At 33.8% G+C, this 23,111-nt stretch overlaps 3 protein-coding genes across 5 annotated transcripts; all 3 read right to left on the bottom strand.

Moving 5' to 3' along the window:
- Positions 1-3,302: 3,302 nt before the first annotated feature.
- LOC108371479 (uncharacterized) lies at positions 3,303-7,955 on the bottom strand. Of its 2 annotated transcripts, XM_017627050.1 has the most exons (3): positions 7,930-7,953; positions 7,725-7,833; positions 3,303-4,075 (listed from the first exon to the last, which is right to left on the bottom strand). In XM_017627050.1, the coding sequence occupies exons 2-3, from the start codon at positions 7,735-7,737 to the stop codon at positions 3,459-3,461; spliced, it is 630 nt and encodes a 209-aa protein (XP_017482539.1). In that variant the 5' UTR covers positions 7,738-7,833; positions 7,930-7,953; the 3' UTR covers positions 3,303-3,458. The 2 variants fall into 2 exon arrangements, with proteins under 2 accessions (XP_017482539.1, XP_017482538.1); XM_017627049.1 differs by having other exon boundaries at positions 7,725-7,955.
- Positions 7,956-10,862: 2,907 nt separating this feature from the next.
- LOC108371478 (uncharacterized) lies at positions 10,863-14,011 on the bottom strand. Of its 2 annotated transcripts, XM_017627048.1 has the most exons (3): positions 13,141-14,011; positions 11,378-11,874; positions 10,863-11,315 (listed from the first exon to the last, which is right to left on the bottom strand). In XM_017627048.1, exons 1-3 carry the CDS (start codon positions 13,292-13,294, stop codon positions 11,265-11,267), a joined length of 702 nt encoding a protein of 233 aa, XP_017482537.1. In that variant the 5' UTR covers positions 13,295-14,011; the 3' UTR covers positions 10,863-11,264. The 2 variants fall into 2 exon arrangements, with proteins under 2 accessions (XP_017482537.1, XP_017482536.1); XM_017627047.1 differs by having other exon boundaries at positions 10,863-11,874.
- A 1,002-nt stretch (positions 14,012-15,013) lies between these two features.
- Paics (PAICS bifunctional enzyme) lies at positions 15,014-22,209 on the bottom strand. The gene is made up of 6 exons (XM_017627046.1): positions 22,039-22,209; positions 21,753-21,956; positions 21,516-21,660; positions 19,943-20,055; positions 19,711-19,836; positions 15,014-15,743 (listed from the first exon to the last, which is right to left on the bottom strand). Exons 1-6 carry the CDS (start codon positions 22,046-22,048, stop codon positions 15,067-15,069), a joined length of 1,275 nt encoding a protein of 424 aa, XP_017482535.1. The 5' UTR covers positions 22,049-22,209; the 3' UTR covers positions 15,014-15,066.
- Positions 22,210-23,111: the final 902 nt, after the last annotated feature.

The raw sequence follows: 23,111 nt of genomic DNA, 5'->3' as shown, positions 1-23,111 counted from the left end.
TTCAGAAGTACAGTTCTTCCTCGACGTACGAAAACCACACTATAAGTCACTCATCGTGCCCATGCTGGTATATAGCGCAAAAATCTTGGAAAATGACAACATCCGTTGAGTGGGCTCTTGGAGTATTATTCGAGAAAGATTTTGCGGTAGCTTTACGGGAATTTACGCGTTGGCGACGTCAAGTACCGCAGAGGATGGAATGATGAGCTGTTTGAGCTTTACAACGATAAGGACATAGTGCATCGAATTAACTTACAGCGGCTCCGCTAGGGATAAATCGATACCATCAAGGTATTACTCAAATCAGTACCAAACAAGGCAAGGTATCGAGTACTTGTACATAGAACTACGATTTTGCATATTTTACAAAGTTATTGTATTTTTTTTTTCATAAAAAATATGCATTTTTACAAGATTATTTAACTTTTAATATTTTTTCATAAAAACCAATTAAAACAACAATTATTTTTTATAGTATTTGATTTCAACAACAGTGGAATACATTTTTACAAATTAATAGTTAAAGTTTTTTCAGATATGCTAATTTTAAGAAAATAACTCCTTTTTTGTTATATTTCCCAAAAAACATCAACTTTTCCAAGTGTTTTCCTGAAAGGCGGTTTCGAGATTTGTTTTTGAGAAAAGCCTCTCGCAACGAACAGATGACCCAACAACCGTTATGTATTGAAGGGCTTGCTTATATATGTAGCTGCTGTAATGTAGTGCGCATATCTTCCCATTCCTCTAATGGGTTGCTTTTCATAGAAGATGCTGAAGCATAATAAGTATTCCGCTTCCGATACAAGTACTTTTTTTCGATACCTACTTGGATCGCAATAAAAAGTATCGAGTACAAAAATACTTGGTAAATTGAGAAAAGTATCGAGTATGTACTTGGATTTAATTGTATCGATACATCCCTAGGCTCCGCTGGCTTGACCATGTCGTTCGAATGGACTCCGACGCTCAAGCTCTGAAAGTATTAAACTCAGAACCCACTGGTGGTAGCATAGGAAGATGAAGGCCCCCACTGCGATGGAGAGACCGAGTGTAGAAGGACTTGGTTTTACTTGACATTTTAAATTTGCCGTTTAGTACATAAATTTACATTTTTAAATCGTGTATGTATGTCCCAGAGATACCTTATCTTATTATCAGAATAACTATTTGAAAGATCCTTACTGGACGAGAAAAAACAAGGCACAAAAAGTTCAAAGAAATAAGGACTTCCTCAAGAATAGGTTTGCATTTTTGGTTTTCTGTCGTTTACCTATGTTTCTAAATTTAGATAACAGGAATACAAATTACACTTACAGTTCGTTGCGATGCCAGCTGGTTCAGGAATTCTCTGCTTTTCGATGGTTATTACTGATATGTTACCGTTGAATTATAGAATAGTGTAGGCCAGAATACTTTTCCCGGTTCCAATCTTGGCTTTCGAGCTTATGAAGAGCCCAACTATAGAGATATATGTAAAAGCAGTCTCGCTATCAGAATATATTGTAATACTCACCCCGTAAATACGGTCCATATAAGCCACTTACTACGTTTAAGGTAGCCTCAAACAGATGCGATAAGACCGGTGCGATACGATATCGTATTTCATGTGATAATAGGTTCTTTCCCTAACAATCCGGACCGGATCCGGTAATTAGAGAATAAGCGAAAAGTTTGCTCTTAAAAATTCAACATAGTCCAGAAGTACGGGAACGCAAAAAATCATATTTCGTGCCCACCATTTGAGAAACAGCTGATTCATGTTGTTTTTGATTTTGTCACTTAAATGCAAATACTTGGAAATTGAATTTTGGTTTCATAAATTTGATTTTAAGGTATAAAGATTGAAAATACATCAACAGGCCACTCATTATTTCCTAAAAGCACCAAGTAAATGCAGGCGACATGTAAACGCAAAACAGCTGATATGCACTTCGTACACTTCATCCATTTTTACCCGGAGAAAAAGTCCGCTCTCTATTACCCATTTAGTTGAGTACGGGAATGATTTCTGGGCTGTTTTGGGCACCCGCGGAATCCCGCGTTGCATACGGGAAAGAACCAAATGATAAAAATCTAAAATAAAAAAATAATCTGTATATTCCGAATACTTAAAATCATATAATACAATTGACGAGCTGAGTTGTTAATTCCATTTCAGAATTCAGTGAACAAGTCATTCAATCAAATATTAACCGATTTTGCAATAACTCGAATAAGTGGAACTTAAACGCACTCATTCACCAGGAATTATCAGTAAGGTTCGTCGATCTAAAAGGGGTTAGATTGCCGAAATAATAGCCACTGGCCGGCCAATATGTACTTGAGCCATTCCGGTACGTGGAGCCGGTGAAAGAAGAGCCACATCATAAGCAAGTCAGAAGGCATCTCTGCTAACTCAAGGACAACCACTCAATCGACGAAGTGCAAGCAGGCCAAAAACGCCATTCACCGAGAGACAATCACCATCATCGGAGCTCAACAACCATCCAGCGCAGACGAAGAGACGCACGCGTAATTTTGACACAACTATGGTCTGGATACTGTAGCAGTAGAAGCTCCTACTTATCCACACTCGACTTCGATATACCCAGTACCTGTATGACTTGTGAAGGCATTCCATACCTCTTAAACCCACCCAGCTCTGCTTTCCCTTTGGTCCGACCCTGGGCATACTGTTTACTGAAAATTTGTATAAGTGCTCGTATTTTAGACTTTGAATAACATTTTCATATTTCACAGTTTACATTTGTGATTTGCCCTTGAAATTTGGCCAAGAAATGGAATATTAAAACAGTATATCGTCACTTCACGCGAATAAAGGCGCGCTAGTGCGTTGACGGCGAAAAAAGGCGCGTAAAAAAATTTTGCGAAAAAAGATGCTTATGAAAAACTTCGGCGAAGTATGTTAAGAGTCTTTGAGTCTTGAGTCTAAAGTTTTTTTATGCGTCGTTTTTCGACGTCAACTTTTCAGCTTGCGCCTTCATTCGTGTCTAGTGACGATATGTACTTGTACCTATATGAAAATATTCTTTTAGAGCTCTCTGTTCAAAGTCGATTTAATCAAAGAGATATTCGGGACTATTCCTGTTGGCATTGTCGTTTCAAAACAATTTGGCACCATCGATGTTCTTCATTTTGCAACGAAGATAGTAACGACATAGATGCATTCGTTATCTGTCGTTAAGAAGTAAATGGAAATGATTGACAACAACTTCTTCGTCATTTCAATAAACTGCGAATTCGACTAAAACGATAACGCCAACGTGAAAAGGCCCGCTTTTTTAAGTTCTATGTTCCTTTTATTAATACATTCAGTGAAAAATATTCAGTTGATTCCTTAAGCGTCTAAAACTGAAAACCTCGAAAATCTAAAAACTTTATCACACAGTTTATTTGTTCAGTTAAAGTTTCGAGGCTTATTCCATTTCAAAGGAATCCTACAAAAATGGTTTTTATTATTAATTTACGTCATTTAACTTCAGATCGTCTTCAAATATCTCGTTTATGATGGATATAACTTTCGTCTTAAACTCACGCATTTGCGTATTGTTCATTTCTTCGAGATCAGGGAGCAAACTTAACATAAACAACCTTTTATGGTAATTATCATCGGTTACGTTGTGATCTTGTGTTGGATTTGAAACAATATCTCTGATTTGCCGGTTCTTGGTCGACGCATTCAATGTGCTCGTATGGTATTCGGAGAAACCATGGAAATCATCTTCTTCGGATGTACGTGACGCCCTGAGTTTCCGTTTATGTGAACGGCTTGTGGGTGGTTGCTGCGTTGAATCATCCATAGAAAATAGGTTATCATTTTCTTGATCTGAATAATAAGCCTCATTAATATCTGTTTTCGAAGTATTCGGCGTAAAGGAAGCGACACGCATCTCACTCTCCTCCAATTGACGTTTTGATCGGGATTCCGCATCCCATGGATTTTGTAAATATGGCGTTATAAATTGCATGTGCTCGTGCAAATAATATGGTTTGATAAGCTCACCCATATGTAATTGTTTCAGTCGTCTTACAAAAACGGAGCGCAAACATTTCCATCTATCCCTAACCACATCCGCTGAAAAAAAGAAAGGAAAACAGTGACTTATCATATGTATGCAAACATACAGAGTTACATATTTATATATAAAGATTTCTTTATGGATTTTGCAAAAAAAACTATCTTATTGTTAATTTTGTACATATTTTATTAACCCACTTCCTACCACTGTTGCGTTTTTGCAACAGCAGACTTAAAAAATTTTTAAAAACAGATAAGCTGCAGCAATCTTATAATGAATTATGCCAAATGGTAGTTTGGCCTTTATATTTTACTAATTTGATAAAAAGAGTTTTTACTTGCAATTAGTCTTTTTCTCCTTCCATGTAAAAAATGAGGCCGCTTTGGATCAAATTGATGACACGCATAATATTTTTTTCTTCAAATGGACTCAAATAAAAGAAATTTTCTACTTTATCGAAATTATAACTTTCAAAAGTGACAATCAAGCCACGAATGTGCTGAATGTTTGATTGATGACAGGAGATACTTCGTCTTATCCGCGTTTACCACCAGACCTATTTGTTTTGCTTCCTTATCCAAATCGATGATGCTAATGTTGTCGAGGTGCCGTGACATAGCTCCAAGCACCTTAAATCCAATTTTAAAATTTAGGATTATGTCACTATATAAGGAGTGACATATTTCCAAATGAAAACGCGACTAAATTCCAAGTCCCTCATGTAATTTTGCAAACCAAAAGAATTTGGAATGTGCAAGAGTAGTGATAAAAGGCATTTTTATCAAAACACTGTCATAGAAGCTGGCTTTGCCTACATTATTTTCTTGTCAACGCCTATAGGCGATCTAATATTACAACAAACATATGTATAACTGAGAATCATTACTTACTAGACGCCACGTTTGCTGAGGTTCCACGATGTGGATACAAGCAATTTTTTATTATAACCCTAACGAAGTAGAATTCTCCTTTCGGTGTTGTCAAAAAAGAGCGGCGGAAATATTTTTGCGCAGAACTTCTTTCTGCGTAGGCGACCTTCGGCCGCACTTAGGGATTATAACCCTTACGAAGTAGAATTATCCTTTCTGTGTGGCCGGAAAAGAGTGGTGGAAGTATTTTTGCGTAAAAAAAAAGATTTTTATAGAAAATTTATTTTTCATTTCTTGAGCGTGTTTTAAGTTTTTTTTTTGTTTGTTTTTCGTGAGAGCTGGAATATACGCTTTAGGCTCAACATCGACATTATCCCACCTTATAAGAAGTGAAATAACCCCAAGTATAAAAATTGGCTTTATGTCAGTGGATAAGGAGTGACAATTCCAAATTTCAAAATTGGAGTTATGCCACTTGGAGTTACATATCGCTAGCTTAGAAAGAAAAGTTGCTAAGTCCCATTTTAAAAATTTAGAGTGCTTTAGAGTGTTTCTACAATTATTAAAAATACAAATATAAATTACGTATTTGTATTTTTTATTTAAATACTTTTTACTTTTTTATATAAGGTATTTGAATTTGGATTCAATTATTATTTCAACTATGTACTTTTAAAATCTCTGCTCGTAAGTTTCATAACAATATTACATATACAGTAGCTCAAATGTAAATAGGAATGCGACATGTTCACAAGTTTTGGCTATTTTTCTTTTGTTAATTTAATGTTTATTTTTTTATGAAAGTTTAGCTCATTATCTAACAAAAACCATGACCTTGTTCTTTTACTTGAAGCCACCACAAGTACTCGTAAGAGGCGCAGCTACAAAAGGGCCCTTAAACTAAGGGAATCAAAATTGTGTAAGCATACAAATTACGGGCACGTAGTGGTCTTGTGGGTAATTACTAGCGGATAGCGTAACGGAATCAAGGTCGACTTAGATGTTAAAACGGATTACCTCACGTCATCCTGGGATTTTAGACTTAACATGAATTATGCTATTTCTATCTACACCGATAGCTCAAAAATTGAAAAAGGAACCCTCGGTTCTGTACTCGATATCGACTGCTTGATAACAGCGGCCTCTTTCAGGTGAGGATTTAAAGAACTCTGGCCCCTAGGCTCTTTTCGTGATGCGCCCCCCCTGGGAGTACTAAGCCAAACGGCGGCCACGCGTCTCCTTCCGATTTTAGTCTTTTAAAGTTGTAAAAATAACCTAGCCTTACAGGTAAAAACTACGATTAGGTTCTTCTATACAATATAAAAATACATGCTCTGTAAATTTTCAACCACAATTTATTTATGTATATTTTTTTGTTTTGCATAGTAGAATGGGTATTGAATGAAAAAAAAAAAAATTTTTTTATTTGTCACGAATGTACATTAGACTGCATCACCAAAAAAAGTTGCGGTTTTTCCGCCGGGAATATAAAATTTATTATATTTTAAGACGTTCACCAAAATATTTGGGAAAAATATTAAGATTTAAGTGAGCTGGACCGATTTGAAAATACCTCCAAAAATGGAGTTTTTTATGAATAAAAATAGTTTCGTAAAGAACTTTTTGAAGAAAGTCCCCTCAGATGACAAAACAGATTAAGCTTAAAAAATTTGCATAAAAATATTTAAAAATCTTTTCAACGGAATCGTAAGAATGAGATTAGTGATGCTGTTTTTTTACTTTTTGCAGATATTGATTTACAAAAACTTGAATAACTGGGCCAAAACTATTCTGATTTAGACTTATGGGATCTCAGTAGAAAGGTATTTTCACACTGTTTTTATTTCTGTCAAAAAAAAAATCATTTGTGTGCCAATTTTTTTTTTCAAATACCAACACATCTACATTCAACTTTGAACGTCGTTCGTTCATCCTACCTTTCTCTTTCATCCTTTGAATGAGTTTATTAGCAAAGAAATACAAATAATGAGAAAATACCTTTCCACCGACACCTCTTAAGTCTAAATCAGAAGAGTGTAGGCTCAGTTATTAAAGTTTTTCTTATACCAAAAAAAAAGTCAAAAAACAGCATCAAAAATCTCATCATTAAAATTCCGTTCAAATTTTTTTTTAAATTTTTTTAAATATTTTAATGCAGACTTTTTAAGCTTAAACCGTTTTGTCATTTGAGGGGATTTTTTCAAAAACAAAATTATTACAAATGAGGACAAAATTATTTCTCGCAAGGTATGCAAAGTTCTTTATTCTAATCTTTTTCGCAAATTTTTTATACGTATGTATTTCATAGTCCAACAAAAAACATAAAAATAAAATATCTAAAATGTGTGCAAAGCTCAGGAAAATTCAATGCACACTAGTTTGAAACTTTCTAATCAGATTTTTCAGAAAAATTCTAAGTATGCAGTTCTATAGCCCATTCTATTTTAGTATAACAAAGTGCAAGTTTGAAGTTGCTAAAAAAACGCGTTTTTGCAGATTTTTTGCGGATGGTGTTATTATTGTTTTTAAGAAAAAAATAATAATTTTTTCGTCTGTCGCTTTTAGAACTGGTTCTGAACTGTAGATTTTATGACTATTTAATTCTGAACTATCGAAAAAGGGATGCAGCGGGGGGCAATTGGCACTTCGTAGGACATGGCCATGTTAAATTCGCCAGTTGCTAGCATGCAAAATATAAATAACGCGCACTAGTTATGGTCCTAAATGCTATAGTACAGAACCAACCACTTCGTCACTAGTGCGTTTTCCGACAGGGACTCTTAAATGTTTATACCTGTATCTACGAAAATTATTCCAACAAACAATCAGTACTTACGTGTGCTATTCATCTGCTCTGCCACCTCAATCCACGCCCTGTCAGTGCATTGGCGTTTAGAATAGGATTTTAGTGAAGAGTTATACAAGCAGGGATATTTTTCCACAATCTGCACTAAACGTATATTAATACTTTTATTAACGTCCATATTTTTGCAAATAATTGAAAATTCAAAATAAAACCAAGTAAAATTATGAACACATACAACCGCGAGCAAACGAATACAGACGCTCAGACTGTTCACGACAAATTGAAACGACATTTGAGTTTGCAGCTACGAGTAGTACACGACTTGTTGGCTCTCATGCGCTGTCTTGTCCGTTATTTGAGAGAGTGTATGTTGCGCGGCAACATATACATAAATATTACGTACATATGCTTCTCAAAACAACAGTGGATGATGCGCATAAAAGCGGTTGTGTGTGGTTTGAAATTCAAAAGGTAGGTATGCAGAAGCAGAATAGAAAAGCGCGCGAAAAAATGGATATGTTGCCTGGTGTGCCGGTACATATGTATGTGTTTTTGTGCATTAATCATACCCTGATGGAAATTCTTTTGGAATACACAGGTCCATTCTGAACAGATACTCCCTGGGAGTTTTCTCTTTTCCCTTTCCTCCTATAAAAATAAAAATTCCCTGAAGACTTTTTATTTTAAATGGCGGAGTTGGGCTGTCATAAAGTGTCAAACAGCTCTTTCGAAGTTCGAGCTTCCTCCTCCCAAAATTTCGGGGAAAATGCTACTCCCTGGGAGTTAATTATAGGAGAATTTCTTTCTCGAGAGAAATAAATTCCCGGAGAACAAACTCCCCGGGAGTATTCAGAATTGGGCTGATACAGTTGTTCCGTGTTATATATATGTACATATGTACGTTAGGGTGGTCCAAAAATGCATGCGAAAAATCAAGGTCGGAATTTCCATGCCCGCACACCCTCGAATTTATCTCTATCGAAAGAAACTTTACCCCTGTTTTTTTTTCATGTATATATTTAAGTTTTAAGGCGTCATATAAAAAATAGCAAATAAAAATGGTTAAAAAAACAACGCGCGCTATGTGGGACCGCTGCAGGAATCTGAAGAGGGAAGCGAGACGTATTTGCCGCAATAAGAAGAGAGAGGCTGAAATACGCTAGTGCGAAGAGCTTGAAATGCTGGCCGACAGGAAGAATGCCCGAAAATTTTACCAGAGAGTTATGCGACTTACGGACGGTTTCAAGACCCGGGCGTACTCCTGTAAGAATAATATTGGCGACCTAGTAACTGATGTCCAGAGCGTACTTAAATTATGGAGGGAACACTTTTCCGCCATATTGAGTGGTAGCGGCACGGAAAGCTGTGGAGAAGAAGAACCCGAGCCCGTAGTCGATGATGAAGGAGGACCTCGTCATAGTCAGGCGGTGGGACATCGACTCCTGCATCATCGACTGTGGGGTCGGGTTCGTCTTCTCCACTACTTTGAGTGCTGTTGCCATTCAAAAATGTGGAAAAGCGCTCCCTCCATAATTTAACTACATTCTGGACATGGGTCACTAGGTCGCCATTGTTGTTCTAGCAAAAACATGGACGATGTCTAACAAACAGGAGAACGTTTTGGGGGCTTTCGAGAGAACTATTCTTCGCAAGATCTATGACCCTCTTCGCGTGGGCTGCCAGTACCGATGAAGATGGAATGACGAACTGTATGAGCTTTTTAACGACATGGACATAGTTAAACGGCTAAAAATACAGCGATTGCGTTGGCTTGGACATGTTGTACGCATGGATGACGACGCTTCGGTGAAAAGATCATCCGACACCGCACCCATGGGTGGACACTTAAATCAAGGGCGCCCACGAACGCAATGGAAGGACCAAGTGCAAAAGAACCTGTCTGAGCTCGGGATAACGAAGTGGCGTAAATTCGCACAGGAGAAAGGCGAAGCTGTTTGGTCTCGACCCTGGTCGACAAACGATTGTAGTGTCAAATAAGAAGAAGAAGAAGTAATTCAGGAGTAACCACTCCTTGACGTACCAAAACCACTCTCTATTAGTCATTTATCCGGCCCGTTCTGGTATATGGTTCTGGTATGTTGCCGCACCGTCTCAAGAAAATGTATCACCGACCAAGCAAAAAATGTATCCAAATGTATCCAATTTTCTTTTTTTAAGTATCCATCTCATAATTTGTAAGAAAACAAAGCATTTTCAAGAAAAATACATCATTTAACCCATCCTTAGGACTTGGAATACATGTATATATTTTTATTTTCCATAAAATCAAACATTTATAAATTCAGTTCATAAGATAAATTTCTTCTGCATAAGTATTTTGCAAAGTAAGTATAATAAATAATAAGTAATATGTTACATTCGTACCTGTACACTCTAAAAAGTGCATGTATGTTAAAGTAGGAAACTGGTTACCTCTCTTAATATGCTTAGATTTAAACAAAAATTTTTTAGAGTGTATTTAAAGTTGTTTCAGTAAAATTCATACAAATTTCCTTAAATAAGTCAAATTTAGTTTTTTAAACGGTGTTTTTGAAACAACACTGAGATATTTTTTTCTTTTTAAACGACTTCACAAAAAGGAGAAGGTTATCAATTCGTCGCAATTTTTTTTATGTATGTTACCGCATATCTTTGGACCACGTTAACCGATTTCAATAATTTTTTTTTTTAGGAAAGGTGTTACCTCATAGGTTGTCCCATATAAGTTTGGTTTAAATCCGATCATTGTATCATGAAGAAATTAACGATAATCTTAAATTTTTATATAAGAATTGAAGTCGGTTTTTTTGCTTAAAAATTACTTTTAAAATTAAAATAAGAAATGAAAATATGTGATATGAAAGAGATCACTACAGAGGGAGTATATATTTACTTTATATATATATATATCTATATTAAGATCTTGCTTAAAGCACCCTTTCTAGCTAATTAAAACAATTTCGCTTATGCCTATTTTGATGACATCTCTTCATATGCTCATTGCTTCGTTCACAAAAAACAAAATGCTTCAATTTCACGGTTTAGTAGTGATTTTTAATACATATTTTTAATGGAAATCGAGTTTTGAACGAAAAAAACTTTATAGAAAATATAAAATTTTGGCCTATTTAAAAAAGTATCCACATTTATACTGATCGGAAAAAATAAGTATCTCGCAAAAATTCGTCCAAAAATGTATCCAATTGGATCTATTTAGATCCAAACGGCATCCCTGCTCTGGAAGTATTAACCTCGGCACTCGCTGGTGGTACCAGAGGAAGAGCGAGGCCCTTACTGCAATGGAAACACCAAGTGGAGAAGGACTTGGCTCCATACATACTTGTGTATGTATGTATGTGTTTCAAAAAAATACGACATACTGAAGATAAATCTTTACAAACTTTTATTTAGTTAAAAAAATAATATTTTCATTTTATACGATTATTTCTTAACAGATCACGAAAATCCATTATATTTAACATAAAATTTAATCCTAAAATATTAATAAATCTATCAAATCAGGTGGCATTTTCGTCCAAAATTTCACTGACCAGCATTAAAACTTTAGATTTAAATTTCCGCATCTGCGTGTTGTTCATGTCGTAGAGGTCTGGCAACAAACTGAGAATAAACTGCCTCTTTGGATTATCACTTTCTTCTAAACGGTTAAGTTTTGTATATACTTGCGTCGCTGCAGCTGAAGTTGAAGGGCGACTGGTTGTTGTGGACTCGGGTTTGACTAATGCATTGCCACCCAAATTATTCGACTTCGTTTCACTTTGATGGTTGATTGCATCAATGTACTCATCAATACCAATGGATTCGGGTTCCTCCTCAAAGCTATCCGACTTCTTTACTTTCCTAGGTGGACTCATTTCATATTCCTCTTCTTCTTCAAAATAAACTGGATCGTCGATATCATTTTCGGGAATGATGGCACTATCCTCTGTACTTTGATGTGAGTCTGTGTCATTTATATCGGCGTCCTCTTCTTCATCCACTTTTTTCTTAATGGTTCTTTTTATCGCATCAGGCTCATATGATTTCTTCAAATACGGAATGATAAATTTCATGTGTTCGTATAAATAGTATTGTTGTACATATTCTCCCATCTGTTTTTGTTTAAGTTTTCTCACTAAGATTGTACGAAAATTTTGCCATTTTCGGAGAAGGACTTTAGCTAAAGGAATAAAGAATGAATGAAAATTTAAAGCCTTGCATAATAAGTTTTTATATATTTTATTAGATTTGTAATTTTTTGAATGAATAAAGATTTTAATACTTAAAACTCAGTTATTGTAGACCTAATTTCCGTAACTTAACTTAACTTAATATTTTGGCCAACCTGTTATATGAGAAACTGGCGGTTAGTTAAAACTTAACTTACCGTAAGCAACTTAAGAACCTGTAGATTTTAGATTCTTAAGTTATGGCCTTACGGGAATTGAGAGCGGTGAGAGAATCAGGCCTGCTAGATTTTCGTTTGTGTATTTCTCAAAACCAAATGAACGCAACATATTTTTTTGCATGCATTTTTTCGATGTGGCATTTTAGGCGGCAAACTATCAAACAGCTGAAAAAGTAAACACAAAAACAAAATATTCCCGCTTCTTGCTTAATTTGACGTGCTGAGTAATCATTGATGATTTGTAACGGTAAGTTGTATTAAGTTAAGTTAAGTCTAGACTAAATAAGCTTTTAGGTTTACTGAACACTGGCCGTCCAATCATAGTTATTTCATCGTAACAATCATGATTCAACGATTACATTTCCCCACACCCAATCGTGATATTTTAATTCGTTCCGCGTCGAAATATTCGCATTTTCTGTTTTATGGTTGAAATTTTCTCGAAATGTTTACAAAACTCTGCCAGTTTACAATTATGAACTGCAATGATTCCCGACATAATTTTTCCTTTATTTCCCCTTTTATTTTCCTTTCTTTTTATTTAATTTTAATGCAATTACATATTCAATTCTTCCACATATTTTATGGATACAATCAAAATTTTTACGTAATTTTAATGCAATTATTCACTTTTTACTTGGTTTTTCCCCATAAAATGTAAACAAACTTTGCGTGCTTAACGATTAGTAAACGAAAATTTCGTACCCGTCCGTCTCTGCATCTACTACGATTTCCCGATAACGAAAAGTGTGCAGGTCCATTGAAATGCATGTGCGCGGCGCAAAATTTGAGAACGAGGTGACAATGCAACTGTGATTGGATGACAAATATGAAGAAAGACCTATGGTCTGATTATGGCAACTTAACGTAACTTACAGCTCTCCCTCAAAAATTCTGTTAAATGGATGTTGCTTATAATTGAACAGCCGAAACTTAACGTAACTTAATGCCACGTAGAAATCTGTTTCATTTTGGTTCTCTAAGTTCTACGCTCCGTTAAGTTAAGTTAAGTTGCCATAATCAGGCTTTAAGACTTACGATTACAATCCATCTCCTCGGCCACTTCTATCCATGCTTGTTCTCTACAATCCCTTCGTTTATATGTTTTGAGGTCACTGTTGTACAAAGCCGGATATTTTTCAATAGCTTGCACTAAACGAATATTAAACTTTTGATCTTGTAGACCGTCCATTTTGTAGTACACAATGGTAATAGCGAAATATAAACAAGAAAACGTTACACCACTAAATGAACGCAATCACATCAAAAGCACGCGACAAACTAAATTCGTTGATTTCAACCACCGCACGACTCTGTTGGATAGTAGCTCTCAGCAAACGACGCGTCGCCGCGACTTTTCATATGAATGCAGTCGTTCGAGCAATGGCGGCGAGACATGCGCCACAACGTTGTACGTTGGCACAGGCACGTTTTGTACAACTATATCAAGGTGTGCGTATATCATATGTATATGTATGTATGTATGGATATGTACACACATAAGCGCTCAGGTACGACTATGTAGTGCGCTGAGGCTACCCTGTAAGAAAATATAAGTTTATGAATAGATTGGTGGGGTACCTGAGGAAAAAGTGTAACCGATTCAAAATGAAATGAACAGTTTAACGAAATTTGCTGAGGTGTGGATGTAAGTGAGGAGATAGTATGAGTCCGAGTGCTGGCTTAATCCAACTATTGAGCCTCGTCATACGCATAGAAAAATCTTTACTGATGGTTCCACAGCAGACTGTAATGTAGACAAGCTTCACATTTCACTAGGGGGATATGATTCGGTTGCTCAATTTCATTACATGTAATCCTTAAAGCCATGGATTGTCGTGCAGAATACAGTGACTCAAACAAATGACCACGTGTTAATTTGTTTTGCACATTCGTAATGTTTTTCGAGCCAAATTTTGTTCGTTATTTTACTATAAAAATAACGTCCATGCTTTAACCAAAAACATATAAATCACAGTTTCAAACTGTATTTTTGCATTTTATGTGATAAGAAATTCATGGTTATATGGAAAAATATGCAAAAATCCGTTATCAAAAAAAAAAAAACTCAAAAATCAACTTACACTTAATTAAACTAAAATTGTATGACCTTTAAAATTGCATACCCAAAAATGTTCTTAAGATTCAGAAAAAAAAGTTGAAATTTTGATGAGATTTGTTGAATTTTCCTAATTTTTTTATAAAGTTTGAAACTGTGATTTATATGGTTTTGGCTAACGCTTTGACGGTATTTTTATAGAATAATAACAAATAATTTAGCTCGAAAAACATTACGAATATTAAAAAAATTCAACACGTGGTACTTTGTTTGAGTCAGTGTAGGTGGTGAAGTGGGAGTTTAGAAGTCTGAAATGTTAGCCAAGCTACACGTAAGCACTGCCTAGCACTCTTAACTACTTCAAAAGTGGTTGCAGATGCAAGTTGATAATCCTAATGATCTTGGCCTATTTACAACGGTAAACTGGGGTTAGACCACCGGCCAGAGAGATGTCCGACCAGGCATTCAACTACCGGCTATCGAAGCCACAGCCAGAAAATGGGTTAACACCGCACTCAAGGAAGACTAAGTGACATCGAGGAGCTATAACTGGGTTTAACCCTCCAACTTTTGAGAGTTCTGGCTAATACTTTTTTTAGTGTAAATACCGGACAAGCATAGAACTGCTTCACGGAAGTCGCAGTAACTCAATTCCTTAAGATACGATTAGATGCATTTCAGAGTATTTTCTTAACAATAGAATCAAATTCTATAGAGTATCATTGCTTATTCTAAATATAAGTATGTCAAAATGTATATAATTTTTTTTTTTATTGATTAAATCAATGCACATTTGGAATGAAAATTGTTAAAAAAAACATTACTGCGAATAATTTACGAAACTATCTGCCATAATAGAATAATATAACGTATTTATTGAAACACAAGCCCGGCTCACAAAACACCTAGGCTTTACGCACTCCACGCACCAACTCGTCAGCCTTCTTCAAAGTAATAAAATTATTCAATTGCTTCACACGCAATTTGGACCAGATAATATAGTTGTTTAGGCCTAAAATTTGTGCGGCATGCAGCGCCGCTGCTTCAGGATACAAAACCGTCGGACAGCCCAAGCCTGAGGGCACATTCAAACTTGACCAAACATCCACTTGTAAGTTTTCAGGCTTCAAGGGTGGACAATTAATTACTGGGTATGTGGTGCTGCCCGACAATACCGGCCCAAGGCCATTCGAGCGTCCTGCCACAGCAATGAAGAGCAGATTATTGATTACGCTTTCGTATTCACGCATAATGCGCAATGTCTCTTCGGGTCCCTTGTGCGCCGAGGTGACACGCAGTTCTGTGTTGAGGCCCAATTGGCTGCAGTGCGAGGCGATCTTCTCGCAATGCGCGGTATCGGAGGCGCTACCCATTAGAATAACCACCAGATGATCTCTAGCTGGTACAATGTCCTTGAGCTGTTCGCTGACCCAGATGAAATTGCGTTTTACCGTATCCAAGTCACTGTCAGTGACTGTGGCCAGATTTCGATAGACCTGCTTGTCCACCATTAGACGCTTATCGCCGGATGGCCACAGACGCCACGAGTCGGAGTCGATAATATCGGCGAGCACAATGTTGCCTGTGTGGAAAGGATAGGGATGGAAATTTATTGTAATGTAAAACCATTACAAAAAAATATTAATTGTGAGAATGGAATCATTCAAATAAAAAAAAGAAATAAAGTGAAATTGAATAAATATACTATATGTCAATATAAAAGAAAAACAGAAATATGAAATAAGATAAATTTAGTAACTTCAACAAAAATAAAAGAATAAAAGAATTATCATAAAATAAAGAAATAAAGTGAAATTGAATAAATATACTATATGTCAATATAAAAGAAAAACAGAAATATGAAATAAGATAAATTTAGTAACTTCAATAAAAATAAAAGAATTATAATATTAAATAACAAATTTCCAAATTATAAAAACAAAACAAAATTAAAAATTTAAATGAATGAAAACTAAATTTAAATATATAAGCTGTACCTTTTTATCTTTTTAGTTTAATTTTATTGTTTTTTTGTAATGTATTGAAAAAAATTAAAATATATTAAATCCAATAACATAAAAAAATAAACATAATTAGTTAAAACATTAAATAAAATAAATTTATGTAATAATTAAAAAGACTTAAAATAAAAAACTTTAAGAAAAACGTAGTTAAAATGTAAGCTTACAAATTTAAAAAAAATATACATATATACTGATACAGAAAAACATTAACCAAAACAAAATGAAAAATGAATAATAAAACAAATGAAAATTAAATTAAATATGATATAATAACGATGAAAAATATAAAATGGAATACCTACAATAAAATTATATGAACTTAAAAAATACAAAATACAAAAAATTCAAGAAGTTAAAACAAAATAAATAATAATAACAAAATTAAATCAAATTAGAAAAAAAGTATGGGAACATAAACTAATAACTTTAAGTTAATTAATATGAATATGAAATAATAAATTTATAAAAAAAGAAATCCCCAAACTTGGAAAGACTTAATCAAAAATAAAACTAAACGGAAAAAAATAAAATTAAATTAAAGATATTTTTTAAATTTAAAAACAGTTAATTAAAATAGAAGGGGAAAAATTATTAATAAAGTAAAATGGAACAGAATAAAAATAACCGTATGTAAAGAAGAAAATATAATACGAAATTAAATTAAATCAAAACAAATAAATTCAATTAAATAATATTAAACAAACGTTAATAAAGTAAAATATATCAATGGTAAAAACATTAGAAAAGTAAAATAGAGCAATGGGCTGTGCGCTGGGCTTGGCACCCGCCACAGATTCCAATGAAAAGACAGAAAAAAGCATCGGAATGTTGCCACCTACAACGTTGAATAGTTAAGCGCATAAAAATACAGCGATTGCGCTGGCTTGGACATGTTGTACGCACGGATGATGACTAGGGAGGTTAATCCCGGGATTCCGGACTTTTTAAGTGGAAATAATAGAATGCCTTATGTTGACCAGTTTTCGCTATATTTATTTTGTTTATTTAATATCTAATATATATTTTTTTTATATGTATATGTTTAGCTAATTATATATACACAGAACACCGTGCGACAGGCAATTTTACACACAAAAAAATCCAATATATTCGCGAAGCCATGGGCGAAATATATGCAATAAAATTGCGTTTTAGCTTTTCTCTCTGCCGTTGGATTTTTTTAAAGGACTTTGAATATTGAACAATATGAGTAATTCAGAAAGTGGTTTAAAAAATTTAGTGCAGTGTACTTAGGATAACAGTATGGGTATCAAATTAAAGAGAAAATTCTGTAGAGAAAGAACAGATTAAATTTTTTGGTGCATAAGGTATTGAAAATGTCCTTAAAAGTTGTATCCTTGAATATCCTTGAAATTTTGCAAATATTTATTTTGAACAAATTATATGTTAAGGACTAATATAAACTCGACAACGTCCTCGAATATAGTCCTTCTAGCTTTATTAGCTTAAATAAATAAACCTGTTCGTCCTTCTGAACCCAAACAAATTTTTTTTTTCTGTTTCATTTGGTTCCCAATTTATTCTACGTTGCACTGAATTTTTAAATAATTTGTAGAATCTATCATATCTTTGAAATTATAAAGTTCTAATAAAAAAAAGTCTAAAACTAAAAACTCAGTTTTACTATATTTGGCCCATAGTGTCGTATATTGAGTGCTTGGTGTGTTTTGATTTTTTTTTGTTTCAAACTGTTTCAATCTTTTTACTCAGAATTTTTAGAAAAATTTAAGGTACGCAATTTTATAAGTATAGCCCATTAAATTACAGGAGGATAAAATGCAAGTTTCAAGTGACTAAAAGTAACGTTGATTTTTTATATTTTTTTTTGCTGGCGGTGTCACGCATTTTCTTTCATACAAAGTAGTATGTTCGACAATTTGTTTATATGGAAGAAAATGCCTAGCATCGTTTAAAAAATTCCTGCATGAAACTTTATTTTGTCCTACTTTAAGTTAATGGGCTATTAAACTGCGTACCTAAAATGTTTCTAAAATTGCTGAGTAAAAAGTTAGAAATTTTTGGCATTTTTTTTTGCGTTTTTATAATTTTAGTACAAATTTTTAAATGCGCATTTAAATGCAGTTAATTAAATATAAAATGAGGTAGACTTTTATAAAAAAAAAATTAATATTAAATAAAGAAAAGAAGTATAGACTAAACTGGTTGAAATAAGGCGTTTCTTTTATTTCTGCCACTAGTATTATGAACTTCCTTCAGCCAGTCAATACATATGTTGACTTAAGCTTTTTTTGCATCGAGCTTTTTTCGACATGCCTTAAGTTACTTTATCAGATAATTACTGTATTTGGTTTTGTTACTAATGAAATATTTTACAACTTAAATAATAAAGATTTCCAACCCATTTATCTATTATTTATTATATGGTAGGACAGCTTCTCAAACTATATTGATGCAATTTTTTCATGTTACGTTGTTGGAAAATAATGAATATCTAAATCCCGGGACTAATCCCGGCATCCCGGGAATTTATGAACGATGTCCCGAAAATCTCGGGATCGCAAAAATCTAAAAAATTAACATCCCTAAGGACGACGCTCCGGTGAAAAGATCCTAGCATCCGCACCATGGGTGGACAGCGAAAGCAAGGGCGCCCACGAACACGATGGAAGGACCAAGTGCACAAGGACCTGTCTGCACTTGGGATGAGGAACTGGGGCAAATACGCACAGGAGAGATGCAATTGGAAAAGCTTTTTGGTCTCGCCCAACCCGAAAAACGGTTGTAGTGCCAATGAAGAAGAATAGGATTTATAATACGGTAAAAATTAAAATAATATGAAATGAGATAAAATGAAATAAGAATAAATTAAATCAAACTTAAATAAAATAAACTTCAAATAATATAAAGTTGAAAAACCACAAACAAGTTTAATGTAATTGAAAAAATTAATTAAAATAAAAAAAATGGATAAATTCCAATAAAATAAATAAAATAATATACACTAAAAGTCAATTAAATAAAGTAAGTAATATAGTAATATGAAATTGGAAAGTTAAATACAAAACAATATAGCTACTAATGTTTTTCGAAAATAAAGAAATCAAATGAAATGGAATAAAAAAGTGTAAATTAAATCTAATTAAATTTGTTATGTTTGTCCGATCAGTTTAATTTGGTTGAAATTGTAATATTTGTTAGTTGTTATGTTGTTATTTTTCTAATTAAAATAATATAAAGTTTAAAAGTTAAAAATATCAAAAATATTAAAAATATTTTTATAAGTTAAATTAAATACACAAATTACTATTTAAAAATGACAAGTAAAGTATAATAAAACGAAATAAAATAAAGTAAAATAACGTGAAATAATATAAAATGAAGTAAAAAGCAATCAACTAAATTAAAATAAAATAGACTAAAATGAAATTAGATAAAGCAATTTAATTAGTTTAAAAAATATATACATACATAAATAAAATAAGAAAAAATTAAATTAATTAAACTAAGAAAAGGAAATTGATTTGTAAAAGTATATCGAATTACCTTCAGTATCAATACCGAATTCCACTTTCATATCAATCAGCGCACAATTTCTTGTTGCCCAAGCTTTCTCCAAAATCTCAAACACCAACACAGTGGTACGTTTCATGGTGTCTAACTCATCCTGACCTTTGAAAGAAATAAAAAATATATAATTAAATTTCTATGTTCTTTTTTTTGCTATAAAATCGATTACTAATTTTAGTATATAGGGTACATAACGATATGTTCCTACCTATTAACACGCCATTTAAATGGAATTTTGCCGAAATTATTTGTTCATCAGACCACTGTGGATCATGATTGGCATCATCCTTGAAAAATGTCTCCTGTTTGGGTGGGGAAAATCTGGAAGGAGATAAAACANTATAAACATATTAGCAATTCGGCCCAAGCTCCGATTAATCAGGCTATTTTAGCAACTCATTTCAAAGGTTAAAAAAACACCCCTGGTTTTATTAAAAAACATCTTTGGAGCACATAAGATTATTCGGTATTCGCAAAAGTATTTTTTTTTTGTAGAAATTTTTGATTTTTGGATTTTTTTTTCGAATATTTGAATCGATAAGGTGAATGCCAGCTATGGACCATGATAAAAACATAATAAGTTAAAACCATTGAGAGGCAGTCTGACGTTTGCTAACAATATAATTTTAAAATTCAAAACTCAAACTCACACACACATTCTCATTTTCAATCTCAAACAACAACAATTGTGAAAAATTTTATTTTTTTATTTTCAATTTTATATGATTTTAAAATGTTGGCAAACGTTAGAAATATAATCATGGCCGACGAATTGAGAGAATGAATTTACCTTGTAATATTTTTCTCATGACTATAGACCATGAAATTTTATTTTTTTATTTTCAATTTTATATGATTTTAAAATGTTGGCAAACTTCAAAAAAAAATCGTGGCCGACGAATTGAGAGAACGGTTTTACCTTACTAGGTTATTATCATGGCTATAGACGACGATGTCATTTGTTTGAAGAATTGGCATTGGCATTTTTAATAAAAAAATACTTTTTTTAATTGTTAAACTAGATAGTTTTAATACACATATTCTACTAAAATGAAAAACATTGAAAAGAACTTTTGGAGAAAATAATTTTTTTAATACCATCAATTACGAATTTTTCGGGAAATATCCTACACCTACTACAATAAAAAATTAAAACAATAAGAAAAACAATTTCTACAAAACTCTAGGTTGTCAGTAGATTAATTTCTTTAAAAAAATGTATAGATACAGTGACTCAAACAAGTTTTCGTATGTAATTTTTTTTTTTAATTTTCACAATGGTTTTCAATCAAACATTTTTTTTGTAATTTTTTAAGTATTATTCACGCTTTAACCAAACCTATTTAAATTTAAAACTATGCAAAATGTTTAACAATTCAAAAAAAAAATTCATGAAAATGTCGAAGTTTTTAATCTGAATCTTGAGAATTTTAGTACAATTATGTAAAAGTTTGAAGTGGACTTATTATGGAAGAAAATGCGCAAGACAGTTCGCCAAAAATCGACGCACTAACTTTTTATGGGCTCTAAAACTGCGTATCCAACTTGGTCTAAAATTTCAGTAAATTTGTTGAATGTTTCTAAATTTTGTATAAACTTTGAAACTTTTTATATGAGTTTGGTGAAGGCATGACCAACACTGTTAAAAAAAAAAACAAATTTTAACTTTAAAAGTGCTGTAAATATGTATAAAAACAAACCAATATTGTATATATTTGCTGAAATCTCTACTCGCGTCGTATTTTTGTTATCTAAAAATCACAAAAAATCATCAAACTCACCTGTATCCCTCCGGTACGCCCACATTCCGCTTTAGGAACGAGCCAGTCGCCAAACGTCTGGTCACCCATTCGATCGGTATCATTTCACATTTCTTAGCGATGAAGGCGTTGGGCGCACAAGATTTAACGTAGGCCGTGTTTATGCCTACATAAAATTAAGTAGAAAAAAAAAAACATTAATAAAATCAATTCTTGCACTAATTTATACTAAGTACACTCAATTTCACTTTTGCCTACCCGCTTCATTTAGAATGCCAAATACCAGTCCATTAGTGGTGTTGGATATCTCCGCCTTGCCTTGCAGATCGTGCGCCTTCACACCATCGCCAGCTGTTATGCGATCTTTGCTGAGCAACAGACACAAGCCGGGATGTTCGGGTAGATCGTAAACCTGTTTTGTTTTACCCTCTATGATAGCTTTACCCAATTTGTAGCCGCCAACTTGATTAAAGAATAGAATTTCCAATAGTTGGCTGTTTAGTTAAAGAAAATTAAGAACTTATTTATATTTTTCTCCACTCACTAGTAGCCATTTTAATACGTGTTTGTTGCTTTAACTGTCGCACGTGTTCTTTTTTTAATTTAATTTAAATTTTTCATACAACTCATAAACCAGCGTGCTAATAGCTGCGACAAGCTCGATCGTCTGAAGCGTACTGAGTGCGTCTTATAGACTGTGATTCTCTTAAAAACTGGAACGCTAGTTCAGTGGTTTTTTGTTTGCTTGCTTTTATCATTTTACTCATACATTGAGATATTTTGCTCATTGACTTTTACAGTGTGTCGAAATGAGTCTAAAATAAAGCAAAAAAATTTGATAGTGGTTTAGGCGTAGCAAAATTGGTTCACTGCTGTTACGCTAGGAGTTGCTAGCAGGGAAATCCTGTCGATTTATTACTTGTTATTATAGCCAGAAAGTTTCTGTGCTTCATTGAGGCGCGTTTTACGAGGTAGCTGATGATTTTCCTGGCGTTAAGGTGGTGGTTGGACTGCGATTACAGCATTTACTAATGAGGGTGGTAAGAGGGTTTCACAGTGGCCGGTCGGTACACTTTCAGATCCAAAAGTTTTTGTTGCTAGTCTGGACCTCGTCCCTTAGTTCATGGAGATGCTTGGAAATTGTCGGTTTGGGTGCACCCAATTGGTGAAGTTGGTATTCAGAAGACGTACACACATAGGAATTTATGTAAGTCTGTGTATGATGATACGGGGAACCAGCTATGAAGTTCTTCATCGACATAAATACCTAAACTTAGCTTAATTCACTTCAGCTCGCCGTTGATTTTGAGAGGAAATGGTTAGACTCCTGAACTAGTGAACTGTCTACCTCTTAAAGTTGCATTTTCGGACGCCGCTATCGAAAAATCGTCAGCGTAGAAAATCAGCGGGACTTACTCCGGCTGTTGAGGAAGTTTATACAATGAAAAACCCCAAACAAAAGTCCTGGTAGTCTTATTTTAACAATTCTAAACTCGTTTAACAGTCTAACCGCAAATATACCATCCTATATAAGTGCAAGCAGTAAATGTAAAATTATACGAAGGAGTTTAGAAACCTGATCAAAATTTGTGGATTTATCTCACTCACCACCATTAG

Source organism: Rhagoletis zephyria, unplaced genomic scaffold, assembly GCF_001687245.7.
Source record: "Rhagoletis zephyria isolate East Lansing unplaced genomic scaffold, Rhagoletis_zephyria_1.1 Rzeph_scaffold_05009, whole genome shotgun sequence".
Taxonomy (NCBI): domain Eukaryota; kingdom Metazoa; phylum Arthropoda; class Insecta; order Diptera; family Tephritidae; genus Rhagoletis; species Rhagoletis zephyria.
Note: the sequence above shows the minus strand (reverse complement) of the source record. Positions and strands in the feature narration are given on the sequence as shown.